General features: G+C 34.7%; 1 protein-coding gene across 1 annotated transcript in view; it reads left to right on the top strand.

The window, feature by feature from the left end:
• Vmp1 (vacuole membrane protein 1) overlaps positions 1-15,567 on the top strand; it is a 115,878-nt gene that overhangs the window by 6,921 nt on the left and 93,390 nt on the right. Inside the window, exon 2 of the mRNA XM_027950230.3 lies at positions 14,372-14,473. Within this exon, the coding sequence (XP_027806031.1) occupies positions 14,398-14,473 (76 nt within the window). The 5' untranslated portion in view covers positions 14,372-14,397. The remainder of the gene's footprint in view (positions 1-14,371; positions 14,474-15,567) is intronic.

Raw genomic sequence — 15,567 nt, 5'->3', positions numbered from 1 at the left:
CACTTCTTTTTCTACAGTGCTTTTCCCTATACTTTTCATGCCTGTTATATAATGTCAGATTCTCAAAGAGAAAGCTTTTCTGTCTAGTCTGTTGAAGATTACTATACAAACATACATACACACACGCACACACATTCATACGCGCACACACAGTCATACACACACATTTAGCAACTTTATTTTTTACTGTAGCACTAATCACTATCTGTTTGAATATTTTTGATTTCTGCTGTGTCTCTAGCTCTTCCAAGTATGCCTAACATATAATATGCACTGAGTAAAAATTGCTAAAAGAGTAAACAAAAAATTTTAACTGCTGAATAGTATTTCATTATGGTATGTAGCCATAATTTATTTCTTCTCTTGACAATAAACATTTGGGTGGTTTCTAACTTTTGCTGTTGTTACTTTCTTTCTTTTTTTTTTTTGGTACCAGGGATTGACCTCAGGGGCTTTCAACCACTGAGCCACATCCCCAGCCCTTTTTTGTATTTTATTTAGAGAGAGTCTCACTGAGTTACCTAGTGCCTTGCTTTTGCTGAGGCTGGCTTTGAACTCGAGATCCGCTCCTGCCTCAGCCCCCCAAGCCACTGGTATTATAAGATGTTGTTACTTTCAACTGTTCCGTCCTAAAGGCTGTGGCACTCTGGGCCTTCCGTAAAAGAGGCAGACTTGAGAACTCTGAAATTCTTTTAGGCTCACTTTCCCATTGTCTTGATTAATAGCACCTGGCTTCCTTTACCCTTACAAGTCTCCTTATCAAAAGTTTGCTTGGCCAGTGCAAGGTAATCCCAATTTGGGAGGCTAAGGCTGGAGCCAAGTTCAAGACCCGTCTAAATTTAGTGAGGCGCTAAGCAATAAAAAGGACTGGGAATGTAACTTGGTTGTATAGCTCCTCTGGGTTCAAACCCCAGTACACTCACCCCCCCCACACACACACACAAAATGTTTGGCCACACTCTTTGTTTTATCTCTAAATTTTTTTTTTAATATTTATTTTTAAGTTGTAGTTGGATACAATACCTTTGTATTATTTATTTTTACGTGGTGCTGAGGATCTAACCCAGGCCTTACATGTGCTAGGTGAGTGCTCTACCTCTGAGCCACAACCCCAGCCCCTTTAAATATGTTTTTTATTATTTTTTCTTCTTTTGGTATTGGGGATTGAACCCAGGGACATTTAACCACTGAACCACATCCCCAGCCCTTTTTATGTTTTATTTTGAGACAGAGTCTTACTAAGTTGCTTAGGGCCTTGCTGGGTTGCTTTGGACCCGCAGTCTTCCTGCCTTAGCCTCCTGAGCTGTTGGAATTATAGTCGTGCACCTCCGCATCCAGCTCCCTATTTCTGACATCTTGTTTCTCATTTTCATCTGAGACTTCATCAGAATGGCCTTCACTGTCCAGCTATTCAAAGCCACTTTGGTGATTTCTGAGAAGAATCAGACTTTCTCTATAGCTCTTCTCTTCTGAGCCCTTACCAGAGTCACCCTTAATGTACTGTTCATCACAATCTCTGCTTTTATTTCTTTTTTCCTTTGGTACTGGTGATTGAACCCAGGGCCTACCACATACCAGGGAAGTGCTCTACCACTGAGCCATATTCCCAGCCCTTTTTTTGTGGGTGAGATAGCTTGTCATTAAGTTGCTCAGGCTGGCCTTGAACTTGTGATCTTCCTGTCTCAGCCTTGGAAGTATGGATGACGTGCATGTACGACCACACCTGTCCACAATGCAGACTTTTTCTAGTGTTCACTTCAAAACTGTTCCTGTGTCTACCAATTACCTAGTTCAAAAGCCACTTCTGCATTTTTAGGTATTTGTCATAGCAATTTATAAGTCAGTTTTACTGGATAATTTATAAAAAACAGAAATTTTGTTTTTCACAGTTCTGAATACTGGGAAGTCCCAGATCTAGTTACTGACCTCTGTTTCCAAGACAAAAATGTGAACATTGTACTGTCAGGAAGGGAGGAATGCTGTGGCATTAACATGGCAGAAGGGCAAAAGTGGGTGGAATTTCTTCCATCAGACACCTTTATAAGAGCACAAAACCCATTTCACAAGGGAGGAACCCTCATGGCCTAATTACCTCTTAATACTTTCATATTGGCAGCACTTGAATTTTGAAGGAGTCTTATTAAAACCATACCAGTTATATAACTGGGAATAGAATTATTAGCATAGAGTGTGTGCCGGTATTTGGCTTTATGGGTTGTTTCCTTAACTTTGGTATTTTCAATCATATTTCCTACTTTTTGCCAAAGGAATATATGTAAAAATGATGTGGTAGATTGTAAAATTGAATGGTGGACTGCAGGATGGCCACAAATTCTTCATGTATTGTTTACATACCTGTTTTCAATGTGATTTTGTTTCTAGTGTCTATTTCTCTATCTGTTGAGTCTGTACTTTGTTACTTGCTTTGGCCAGTGCAGCATTGGCAAGAATGACACAGACACAGGCTCGAAAAACATGTGCTTGACCTCTTTTATTGCTCTTTAGAGTGTTGAGCCCATATATAAAAAAAGCCCCAACTAACCAACTGGAAGAGAGGGGACCATGGAAAGCAATCCCAGCTGAGCGAGGTTTGTCAGCTCAAAAGCCAAGCTTGTCCAGACTAGAACCATGTAGCCCAACCCTCTGGGTCATGATAAATATATATATTTTTTAAGTCACCAAGCCTTAAGACTAAGATGTTATACACTATTGGTACAAATTAATCTCATTGTGATTTTATGTGTGTATGTGCTGGGAATTGAACCCAGGGCCTCACACATACTGGGCAAGTGCTATACTGCTGCGCCACCTCCTCAGCTCCTCATTGTGATCTTGATTTATATTATTTGATTGTCAATGAGGGCAGGTTAGATATCTTAATTATTAGCCATACAGATTTCCTCCCCTATAAAATGCTTCTTGAAGCTGGGCAATGGATTATACACACCTGTAATCCCAGCCACTCAGAAGAGTGAGGCAGGACAATAGCAAGTTTGAGGCCAGCCTAGACAATTTAGAAAAACTGTCTGAAAATAAAAAGGTCGCACACACACACCTCTGTGTCATTTGCCTATTTTAGTTTTATAGTTATTTGTCTTTTCTTAACATTATTGATTATATAATCTGTTTTTTACTTATCTTTTATCAGTAATATATTTCTCTGGTTTATCTTTTCATTTACTTAGGATACTTATGAGGAATTTTAAGTTTTAATTTCAGAGTTTTCCAATTGATCAGTCTTTTCATTTATGGATAACTTTTTGGTGAGTTTGAAGAAATCTTTTTCTATCCTAAGACAGAAAGTTATTTATTTATTTTCCTACAAATTTTGCTTTAAACTTTTAGTAAATCCTTCACGTATATGAAATTAACTTTTTTTGCATGGTTCAAGTAGGGAATTCAAATTTTCTTACTTGAATAACTCATTTTTCTATATAGTTTATCAAATAGTCTCTTTTATACCAACTGATCTATCTTGCCATGTCTGTAATATAGAGTTTAGGAACCTTTTTGTAGGCTCTCTTTTCTGATTCTTGGTCAGTTTGTTCTTCTGTATGCTGACACAACACACCCTTCCTTTATTATTATAGCATTGTGTGTATATATTTAAATGCTTTGTCTAAATATACAAATATTTTCTCTTGTGATATGGCTTACCTTTTTAATTATTTTTTTAAAACACTGTATTTCAGAAGGTAAAAGTTTTTAGTTTGGATAAGGTTCAGCTTATCAATTATTTTCTTTTATGTTCATGTGTTTTATATCCTAAGAAATTTTTGTGTACTCCAAGGTTGCAAAGATTTTCCTCCTGTTTTTCTAGAGTCATTATAGTTTTAGTTTGTACCTCTAGGTGTATAATCCCTTTCAAAATAATTATTGTATATAACAAGAAATAAGGAAGGGCCAGTGTTTGTTTTCTAAATAAGACTGGTCAGTTACCGTATAAATTCCCTTGTACTTTTGTTGAAATTAGTTGGTCCTATATATATGGGTCTGTTTCTCTATTTTCTCTTCTGTTCCATTGATCTATGTCCATCTTTTTACCAAAACCACACCGTCGTGATTACTGTAACTTTATAGCAAGACTTGAAAGCATTTAATACAAATCCTCCAACTTTGTTCCTTACCCAAATTATCTTGGCTGTTCTAAGTTTTTGCATTTTTATATATAAATTTGAACTTATATTTTATTTGAAAGTCTAATCAAGGACATGAAGTGACATACCCAACATTCTTACAATCTCCCAATTCTGGTTATTTCCACTATCCTAGTTCTTGACCTTACTCTTATTTCTCTCTTTTGGTGAAAACTGCATTGGTTATGAAAAACTGCCTGAGCATTTAGAAGTGGATTTAAGAATAAATGACAAACAGGATTTTCAACATGTAATTTTACAAGATGTATGTTTTCTTCATAAAAATAAAATCATGTATTAAAAGAAAAGACAATAAAATGGTATTTTTACTTATTGAAATTGAGATGAAGAAACCTTCTCTAAAACTTATCTTCTTTCAAAAAAAGAGATCCTAAAGTTTTCCAGGTTGTGTTTTGTTTTTTTTTAATTGGAATTTTTTTACTTGAAATTTCACTTAATTACAAATTGGGTATATAGTTCAGTGGTAGACCATCTGTTAGTGATTAAACCCAGGCCCTGGGTTTAATCACTAATACCAGAAAACAAACAAACAAAAAACCCTACGTATTTGATCTGGAACAGTAGTCTTTTTAATGATTAGAAGCTTGTGATAAGTTGAATGTACTTTACACTTGACTAAATTAAATTGAGGAAAAGCTTAGGCCAAAAATATGTAACCTCCTAACCTGCAGACCCAGTTTTGGAAGATTTGTGGAGATTTTGAATCCTTGAAGTTGTACCCTAATTTGAGGCTTTAATTTGTCTTAATTCGTCAAGATTTTTAAAAGTTCAAAAAGATTCAAGGAGTTTTTTCATACATTCCCATTCAAATCATCATGAATGCTCAGAAAATTCATTTTTTAACTGGTAAAATCATGTGATAGATACTGTTTTCTGGCTCAGAGTCATATGATCTGATAGCCACTCTGATATTGTGCATTGTGTTTGTGCAATGTGAGGCTGCCTAAAGCCTCATTGGTCAAGATATATTACATAGATTGTTTATTTAGTTTTTAAAAGTAAATTACAATCTTAATATTAATTGTTTTCAGGAAGTTTGGAGCTCTTTTGGAGTAGCAAACTGTACTAAATAAAGGTTACTGAAAAGTGTCATACTTAAGTTGGCTGTCCTTGTATGTCTTGTATGAAAAACAGTGTTATCATTAAAAAATCTGGCTTAATATTTTTATGAGAAAATAGAATCCATTTGAATAAATTATTTTCTTAAAAGGAGGGATATTCAGTTTATTTTTTAATGATATTGCCAAAAGAAATGAGAATCAATGGTTTCACTGCTCTTCCTTCCTTTTCCTTTCACCTGTTTAACTCTTCCAACAACTGTTAAATTACTCAGGTAGTTGCTATTATTGTGTCATATGTAAATGTTTGTGTTTTGCTTTGGGGAACTGAGTAATTTAGCTTCACATTGTTTTTGCATTACAAGTATGGCTAATGTTTAAAATGAATGGAGTATTATAGTCTTAGCACTGAATGTACAGCCTACAAAGAACCTTTGTGAGATGATTTTAGCAGTGCTTTCTAAGCATTTCTGCCAGAAACAAATAAAAATACCACATATTTTAATATTAATCTTTTATTTTAAATGCTTCAGCTCCTTTTAAAATCTGCTAGGTACAGCCTTTTGAAAAAGTATTTCTTGTGACTAGATCTGTGTTCTCGATGAAAATTATTTGATATTTGTGTTATACTTCTGCACTATTTGTTTTCCCATCTACAAATAATGTACAGTTTATTTTAACAGCCTGTTCTTACAAACCATACATGTACTCTCACAGCAAAGTAGGCTCCATTGAAAATTGAGAATAAATGTTACGGGCTGGGGTTGTGGCTCAGTGGTAGAGCGCTTGCCTAGCATATGAGAGGCACTCGTTTCGATCCTCAGCACCACATAAACATAAATAAAGAAAATAAAAAATTGTGTCCATCTACAACTAAAAAAAAAGTTTTAAAAATTATATGTTAAATTCCTGTTTGAGTATATTTCATTCTTTTAAACAGACTAGGAATACTAGATTTTCTCCCAGATCTAGGAATCTGACCTTTCATGAAAAACTCCCAAAATCAATGCTATTATGTCATTGAATTGTGAAAAGCAGCTCTTCTTAAAAATGATGCTTTTAACTTACCCTAACTATGTAGAGTAGAACCCCTTTTACCCCATAGTAATAATTAACAGATTGTCCTTTTGATACATTTCAAAATGTTTAGATGAATGAAAAATAATTCATTTTTATTATCCAATATAACAAACTAAGATTTTTCTGATTTTGTGGCTGCATAGGTTGTGGGAACCAGTTATGAAGACTCTTGTATATTATAGAAGTTCAGAGAGCAAGCGTCTAGGGCTGGGGATATAACTCAGCTGGTAGAGTTCTTGCCTCACGTAAATAAGGCCCTGGGTTCAATCCCCAGCACCACAAAAAAAAAAGGGAAAAAAAAGAAAGCAAGTGCATATCAGTGAACACTCAGAGTAGTATTTGTATGATTATTTTGGGGCATTTGTGACAGTCATAAACTAGGCATGAAAAAAGGAACACTAAATGCCTGCCAGGCACTATGTGAGGCACTTATATGTTATTTCTCTTGAAGTTGAGAAGCCAAATTACTGACAGTCTCAAAGTAAAACAAAAATACTTAAGGATGACATGAAAATTGTCAAGGAAATAATATGCAAATATGCTGAAATGTAAAAACTTGAATTACTTACCCAAGGAGACATGACTACTAAGTGGTGGTGGTGGTAGGATTTTTTTTTTTTTTTTTTTTGATACTGGGGATTGAACTGAGAGGTACTTAATGACTGTGCCACATCCCTGGCCCTTGTTATTTTTTTACTTTGAAACAGGGTCTCACTAAGTTGATTAGGGCCTTGCTGAGTTGCTGAGGCTGGCTTTGAACTTGTGACCCTCCTGCCTCAACCTCCTCAGCCACTGAGATTACAGGCATGCACCACTGTGCCTAGTGAATTTTTTTAGCTATTAAAAAATTAAACTACTTTGAGCTGTGAAGGCAAATTGAATTAGAATAAGGTGGATGCATTTGGTCCTGAGTGTGGAATACAAGTGAGATACATAGTTAAAATGTGACTTGCCCTGATATGGCCTCAAATCAATTAGGATGTATTAACAGCTTTGAGGTATCAAGTTGTCCCGTTTCCCTATAAAATGGGTCATTTTGTAATGTTTAAGATGATAATGAGATTAATAGTGTGTCAATGTTAGATTAAGTAACCACTTTTGCAATTTGAAAATAGGCAGCAAAGTATATAGTATTTCCTGAATAAAAATGGGCTGGCCATGCCATTAAATCCTCTCAGGACATGTGGAACTTGGTATGTCAATTTCAGAGTCTAATCCTTAGTTTTATAGTTTAGAAATTTGAATTAGTAAACCTATAATTTAGGTTTATTGAACAAACTGTAGGATATAGAATTTTTCTAATCAGATTCATAAACCACATACCAGCTTACTAATATTGCAAAGAGAAGCATTCTGTAGATTGATCTTGTCCATTTCAAAATTCTCAGAAAAATTATTATTATTATTATTATTATTATTATTATTATTTGTATTGGAAATTGAACCAAGTGGTCTTCTACCACTGAGCCATATCCCCAGTCTTTTTTATTTTTTTATTTTGAGACAGGGTCTCGCTAAGTTGCTTAGGTCCTCACTAAGTTCCTGAGGCTGGCTTTGAACTTGTGATCCTCCTGCCTCAGCCTCCTTAGTAGCTGGGATTACAGGCGTGCCCCACCACACCCAGCCTAAAAATAATCTTAAATTTAGTTTTGGGGGAGAATATTGTGCCCAGTGTCAGCAATAGTTTTCACTATAATTAAGACCACTTGGTATCTGGACCCTGCCTCTAGATTTATCACTAATTTATCTTGTGACATTATCAAAGTCACTTTACCTCTGGGAGTTTATCTATGAATTATAAAGATAAGATAGATTTGAGTATTCCTTAAGATCCCTCCTATGATTCTGATTATTTTTACAAAATAATCAAAAAGCACTGTCCTTAATAAAGCCCTGTCATGTGGAACGTCATCTTGCTTTTGAAAGAAGAGAATTTTATTTCTCCCCATTTCCTCTCTAGCAAATTTACTTTCTATTTTTGTTTATGCCTATTCTGGACATTTCATATAAGTGGGAATCATAACTTGTTATATTTTGTAACTGAATTTGTTCATATAGTGTACTGTTTTCAAAATTCATCATTGCTGTAGCATGTGTTAGTACTCAATTTCTCTTTATGGCTAAATAATATTTCACTTTTTGAATATACCAAATTTTCTCTGTGTATTCATCAGTTGAATGGGGGAATTCAATTCCCAATATAGAGTATTTAAGACTGAGAGAATAATGACATAATTATAACAGAGCGTAAACAGCACAGTAAGGAATCTGCACCAAGCTTTGAGGAATTCCAGGAAGTAGAGCAAGAAGAGCTATCAAAGCCAGAGAAATACAAAGATAAACAGGAGAATATTTCAAGGAAAGCATTTCAATAAAATTAAGAGGCTCAGTAAGATGTGTCTTTTATATTTGGCATTGTGGAAGTCATTAGTTGTTTTGTTGAAATAGAAGTCACATGGGGCTGGGGTTGAGGTTCAGTGGTAGAGTGGTTGCCTAGCAGGCGAGCTAGGTCCTGGGTTCAATCCTCAGGACCACATAAAAATAAATAAATAAAATAGAGATATAATTTTTTTTAAAAAGTCATATTGCAGTGGATTGGGTAGAGATTTGGTGATGAGGAAGTGGAGACTGTGTATAGGCAACTCTTGAGAACTGTACCATGAAGGACTGAGAAATGGGAAGTATTAGATAATGCTTATCCTCTGGTGAGAATAAAGGAGGAAAGATCAATGATACAGAGAGAACTATTTATAAAGAGAACTGAGGAGCTAAGTCCCTGAAAACATGAGAGGGGATGATATACAGAATGTATATTGCCACAATGACCTTTGAGACATAGAGGACGCTGCCATAGCTGTAAAGAGAGAAAGAGTGCTAACATGGGTGAAGATATAAATATTTGAGTAGGTTTAGTAGTAAAAGTATTAGAGAATTCTCCTTCTGCTTTTGTGTTTAAAAAAAAAAAAAAAGCCGTTGGCAACTGAGAGTAAGAAAGGAGAAAATGAGGTAAAATGTTTGCAGATAGAGAACAAGGAGTACAGTAGTTGTGAGAAAACTATCAATTCAAAATTGAAATGTGACATCTCAAATAGTAAGTGGCACTTAAAAGGCACTATAGAATGAATAAGTGAAATTTAAATTGATTGTATAGTTGTATGATTTTTTTTTTCTCCAGCCGTGTTTGACTACTCAGACAGATCTACTTGTGAATATAGGTGGTGCCAGCATGGTGGTGCATACCTGTAATCCCAGCTACTAGGGAGGCTGAGGCAGGAGGATCTTAAGTTTGGGGCCAGCTTTGGCAACTTAGTGAGACCCTGTCTCAAAATAAATAAAAATAAAAATGGCTAGGGCTATAGTTCAGTGACAGCACCCCTGGGTTCATTTTCCAGTACCAAAGAAGGTGGAGAATACAGGTGGTTCCAGGAGCACTGCAATTTTGCAGAGTTTTCCTATATGTGTGATCCAGGAAGAGGAGGCAATGGAATTACGTTTTCAAAGGAATTAAAAACAAGAAATAAAGTAAAATCCTTTTGGAAATGGTTAAAATGCAAAAGAAGGCAGGGTGTGCTTTTATTAGCTTAACTGTTTAGAACCCTAGTGGTTCTTTTATTTTTGTTTGTTTGGCTCATTTGGTTCTAACCATCCTCAGTGGTCAAAAATGAAAAAAATATTTTAATGCCTCCGTACACTTAATTGTTCACTACCCCAGCAGTTTTTTCTTTTGCTTGTTTGACTTCATGTTCTAGTTCTTTCTTTTGGGAATTGCAAAAGTTTTTTAAAATTGTGAGTTTATTTCATTGTGAAGAAGTAGACTGATTAAAGGAAAATAACTTAGTTCCGTAGATTATTTCTTACAATATTCCAGACTGTTATTTTATGTTTTCTGAAAGAATTTTAGAAAAGGAAATGTCAGTTAGCTGTTCTTTTTTAGTATCTTGTGCAAGAACATATTATTTCCTCAAATAAAAATGCCTGTTAAAATATCTTGAGAACAAAACTTTCAAATAATTGTGCAATACCATTGTTACAAATGTGACCTCAAATGGACCCAAGTTGTTTTGGATAAAACTTTTATCTCTTAAAGATGACACTATGGGAAAGAGTAAATAGGAAGAAATGAGGTCAGTATCAGAGTGTTTTGTGGGATGGTAAGGTTTTAGGATATTTTTTCATACCGCAAACCCTTTTGTGCCATTTTTATCTTTTCGCCCCAAATTAATTACGTTTTACTTATTGTGATGTAGGTGAATGTTGTCTGTTCATCTCCAAAAGATATTATCTACAGGGGTTGGTTGTCTTTCTGACCAGACTCTGTGTCTTTTGAGGACAGGTTCTTCATCTTGCTCATTTATAAGCTCACTTCAGTGCCTATTATAGACTCTAGTAGATTGAACAGCAATGGCATCATGGGTATAGTAGCAGAAGTTGTTTTTCTGGTTTAGGTAGTTACCAGGATTATTGTTTTATATATTTTTTACCCTTTTGATGTATTGGCATTTATAGTTACACATGTGTATACACACAAACATACTATAGTACATTGGTACACGCTATTTTATCCAAATTGTTCAAACTTTTAAAATCCTGTAATTATTTACTTCAGGTTAGTTGAAACCTATGCTTTATTTCTTGGTGTATAATCACTTTTCAGCATTTTGGCTAAGATCAAGTATATTTTTTATATTTATTTGTATATAGAGAAATAAAGGCAGCAAAATAAAGGTATTCATAAATTGATTGCATCTAAAAGAGGAGACCCTCTATTGCAGTGATGAGTGTATGTTCTTTGTTCATTTTTTAGTCTTTCACTTATTTTCCCGTATGAGGCATAAATTTTTAGAAGTATTTATAATTAAATGTTTAGTCAAGGAATAACATAGTAGCAGCTAACAAACCCATTTCTATATCATATTTAGTCAGCTAAATCTAGCATGATACCTAGCTCTTTAGTTATTATTGCTGAATTTAAGGTGTTGGGATGGAGCTCTGTGGTATGGCACTTGCCTAGCATATAGGAGGTCCTGGGTTTGACCCCCTAATACTGGGAGGAGAAATTGCTAAATTAGTAGATGAGCAAACAAAGCTACTCAAGTATCTTATTAAGTGATTTCTTGAGTTTCTTTCTTAATAATAACATCCTTCAAACTCATAAATCTGCCCTTGAATTCAGAACTGTTGCTCAATCAGCTTGTATAATAGGAATTTTTGAGCTAGTTGTTCATGAGAATCCTTTTAAGCTTGGAGCTACTATTAAACATAGAGATAATGAGCTGCTGGAGCTGGAGCTCATTGTAGAGCGCTTGCCACGCAAGTGTGAGGCACTGGGTTTGATCCTTAGCACCACATAAAAATAAACAGAATAAAGGCATTCTGTCCATCTACAACTACAAAAAAAAAAAAAAATTTAAATATAGAGATAATGCAAGTTTCATACAAAAGTATACCATTCTTTTCCTATGAATATATCTGAAGATTTCAGTAGTTCCTGTTTATGACTTTTTTTTTCTTATATAGTATCATTGAAAAAATTCACACACCATACAATCACTTATTTAAACTGTACATTTTAGGGCATGAGTATGACTCAATGGTCATGAGAATATCCTAGCATGCATGAGGCCCTGGATTCAGTCCCCAAAATGACAAAAGAATTTAATTAATTGATTAAACTGCACAATTTAGTGGTTGATAACATATTTACCACACTCAATTTTAGGACATTTTTACAACCCCAGAAACTCACAACTCATTAGCAGCCACTTCACATCTCTCTCCATGTAATCTTTTTGTTGTGTTCATGCCTATTCTGGACATTTCATGTAAATGGAAATCATAGTGTTGTGTTTTGTTACTGACTTTGTTTACTTAGCATAGTATTCCCAAAGTTCATTATTGCTGTATCATATATTAGTACTTGATTTCTTTTGACAGCTGGATAATGTTTTATTGTTTTGGTGTACCACAATTTTTAAAAAATTTTTTAGTTGTAGATGGGCATAATACCTTTATTTTTTATTTTTACGTGGTTCTGGGGATCCAACCCAGTGCCTCACGCATGCTAGGCAAGCGCCGTACCACTGAGCCACAACCCCGGCCCCAAGTGTACCACATTTTTTTTTTTTTTTAAAGAGAGAGAATTTTTTTTTAATATTTATTTTTTAGTTTTCGGCGGACACAACATCTTTGTTTGTATGTGGTGCTGAGGATCAAACCCAGCGCTGCGCGCATGCCAGGCGAGCACGCTAAATGCTTGAGCCACATCCCCAGCCCCTGTACCACATTTTTATGTCCATTAATCAACTGATAATTATTTGGTATTATCCACCTTTTGACTATTCAGAACAATGCTGCTGTGAACATTCATGAACAGTTCGTAGATATAAGTGTTTATTTTACCTGCAAATGGAATCGCTGAGTCATATAGTAATTATTTTTTTACCTTTTGAGGAACTGCTAGAGTGTTTCCCAAAGCAACTTACCGTTTTACATTTCCTCCCATAGTGTATGAGGTTCAGAGAGGTTCAGATTTCTCCACATCATCACCAACATTTCTTGTTATCTCCCTTTCTTTATTTTTTTTTTTTAATATTTTTTAGTTGTTGATGGACCTTTATTTTATTTATTTATATGTGGTGCTGAAAATTGAACCCAATGCCTCACACATGCTGGGCAAGCACTCTTCCACTGAGCTACAACCCCAGCCCTCCCTTTCTTAATTCTAATAGCAATTCTAATAGATATCAGGATGTATCTCATTGTGTTTTAATTTGCATTTCCTTGTAGATAAAAGTATTAGATATTTTTTAATACACTTATTAACCATTGGCTTATTTTGGGGGTGAAATATATATTCATATCCTCTATTTTCAGATTGGATTTTTTTATGTTATTGAATTATATGAGTTCATTTTATATTTTCTGTTATTTGTTTGGTTTTTGTAGTGTGGGGGATTGAACCAGGGTCTTGGGTTTGCAAGGCTAGAACTCTTCCACTGTCCTCAGCCTTTTCATTATATATTTTGGATAGAAGCTTATAAAATATATGCTTTGCAAATATTGTCTCCCATTCTGTGCATTGTCTTTACATTTTTGTGATGATGTCCTTTGAAGCACAAAAGGTTAAATTTTGATAATTATTGCCCTTAATAAAAATCTGAACAAGTTTTAAGATTGTGCTAAGGACTTAGCATCATAACCTTTATTGAAATGAGGTGCTCTTTGAATGGAAAGATTTGTTTTATTACACCTGAAGAATGAATGATATAGTCACAGGCAATTTGGTGTTTTGCATAGAATAATTTACATGTTGTATTGCAGTGATTTAAAGTAAAAACACACCTATGATATGAAGTATAATAGAACTAGAGTACATTTTACAATCATAAACATAATTTTTTTAATCTTCTGTGCCCATAACAAGTCCAAGATAATTCAATAAAATTGTTTCCTATATACAGCTATCTGTAGTCTTGGATCTATGTGTTAAAATTTGTGATTTGGTGATATAATACATTTTATTGAAGTAATGATAAAAGTACTGTGAAAGATTAAATGCAAGAAAGTAAAAATTATGAAAAGGTAAATTTCAAATAGTATATGACATTAAGAATTAGAAGGATGTAGACATATAATTTATCAATATTTGAAGGTACTAATACTTGATATCCTTATTTGGTGAAAAATCACCTCCAATTTTTAAAAAATATTTTTTAATTATACATGGACACAGTATCTTTACTTATTTTTATGTGGTGCTGAGGATTTAACCCAGTGCCTCACGTGTATGAGGCAAGCACTCTGCCACTGAGCCACAACCCCAGCCTTCACCTCCAAATTTTAATCTGGGAAATCACTGGAATAAGTATTTGGAAAAGACTGAAAACTACAACCTTTTATTATAGCTTATTTAGGATTTCTATACAAATTGTTTAAAATTTTATAAACCTTGGTTGAAAAGGGTAAATAGCAAATGGGTTATTACTGCCTTGTTATTCCTGTATTCAGTTTTATTCTGTCTTGGGTGCAAAGCAAAAGAATATATCATATTGCTGGATTTTATTTTATTTTTATTAGCTCCTCAAGAGTTACTGATCTATGAAATGGCAGAGAATGGAAAAAATTGTGACCAGAGACGTGTAGCAATGAACAAGGAACAACATAATGGGAATTTCACAGGTATAGTATAGATGATTATAATAATGCCAAACCTGTTAATTGAATACTTAGTGTCTAACTCTTCTCAGAACTTTATATGTATTAACTCAATTCTTAAAATGAACCTGAGAAGTAATTGTTATTCCCTATTTTCCAGAAGAGAAAACTGAGGCACAGAATTGTTAACTAACTTGCCCAAGGTTGTATAAATGACAGATGGCAGAGCCTGATTTGTAACCAAGTATTTTGCCTTCAAATTTTGAATTTAAAGTACTTTGAATTATAATATAATGCTAAGTTTATACAATGTCTTCATAGAAAGTGAACTAATTTAGACTTACTCTAGTATGCACAAGAGCAGAAACTTGTATTCTGACAGTAAATAATTGCAGAGATGTTGTTTAGATTGGAACAGAAGCTGGCCAGGTGTGAAAGACCATACCTGTAATCCCAGAAATTTAGGAAGCTGAGGCTGGAGGACCACAAGTTTGAGGCCAGCCCAGGCAACTTAGCGAGACCCTGTCTCAAAATAAAAAATTTTAAAAGGCTAGAGATGTATCTCAGTGGTAGAGTTGCCCCTGGGGTGGGGTGGGGGGTGTGGGTATTAACACAGAAGCACTTAGCCAAAATGTGACACTTCCTAAAATGTTTAGTTCTAGTCCAAATTCAATGCCTGAAATTTTCAGTATGATTTATTTAGGACACCCTCTACTAAAGGTTCCTATATCTGTCAAGGTCTGGGGATGTAGCTTAGTAGTAGCGTGTTTGCCTGTCATGCACAAGGCCAAGGATTAAATCCCCAATATTAAAGAGGAAAAAAACTTTTACTACTTAATCACAGATACTGTCAGGTAGTGGAGTTTGCAAAGGGCAAACACTTTTCTCACTTCAGTTTTTTTTTTCTAGATAACTGATTAAAAAGTGGCAGCTATGGGTCTAGAGTTGTAGTTCACTGGTAGAACACATGCTTGATGTGCATTGGGTTCAAACCCCACCACCAAAAAGAAGAAAAAAGGCAACTATTATACTTCATCTCCTTTCTGAGCTCCTAGATATTGTTGATCTATAGTTGCCATTTCTCAAGATTCTAGGACTTGTCAATGGTTACCTGGGAT

This window comes from Marmota flaviventris, chromosome 17, assembly GCF_047511675.1.
Source record: "Marmota flaviventris isolate mMarFla1 chromosome 17, mMarFla1.hap1, whole genome shotgun sequence".
Taxonomy (NCBI): domain Eukaryota; kingdom Metazoa; phylum Chordata; class Mammalia; order Rodentia; family Sciuridae; genus Marmota; species Marmota flaviventris.
The sequence above is the reverse complement of the archived record's forward strand: the minus strand, read 5'-3'. Positions and strand labels throughout refer to the sequence as shown.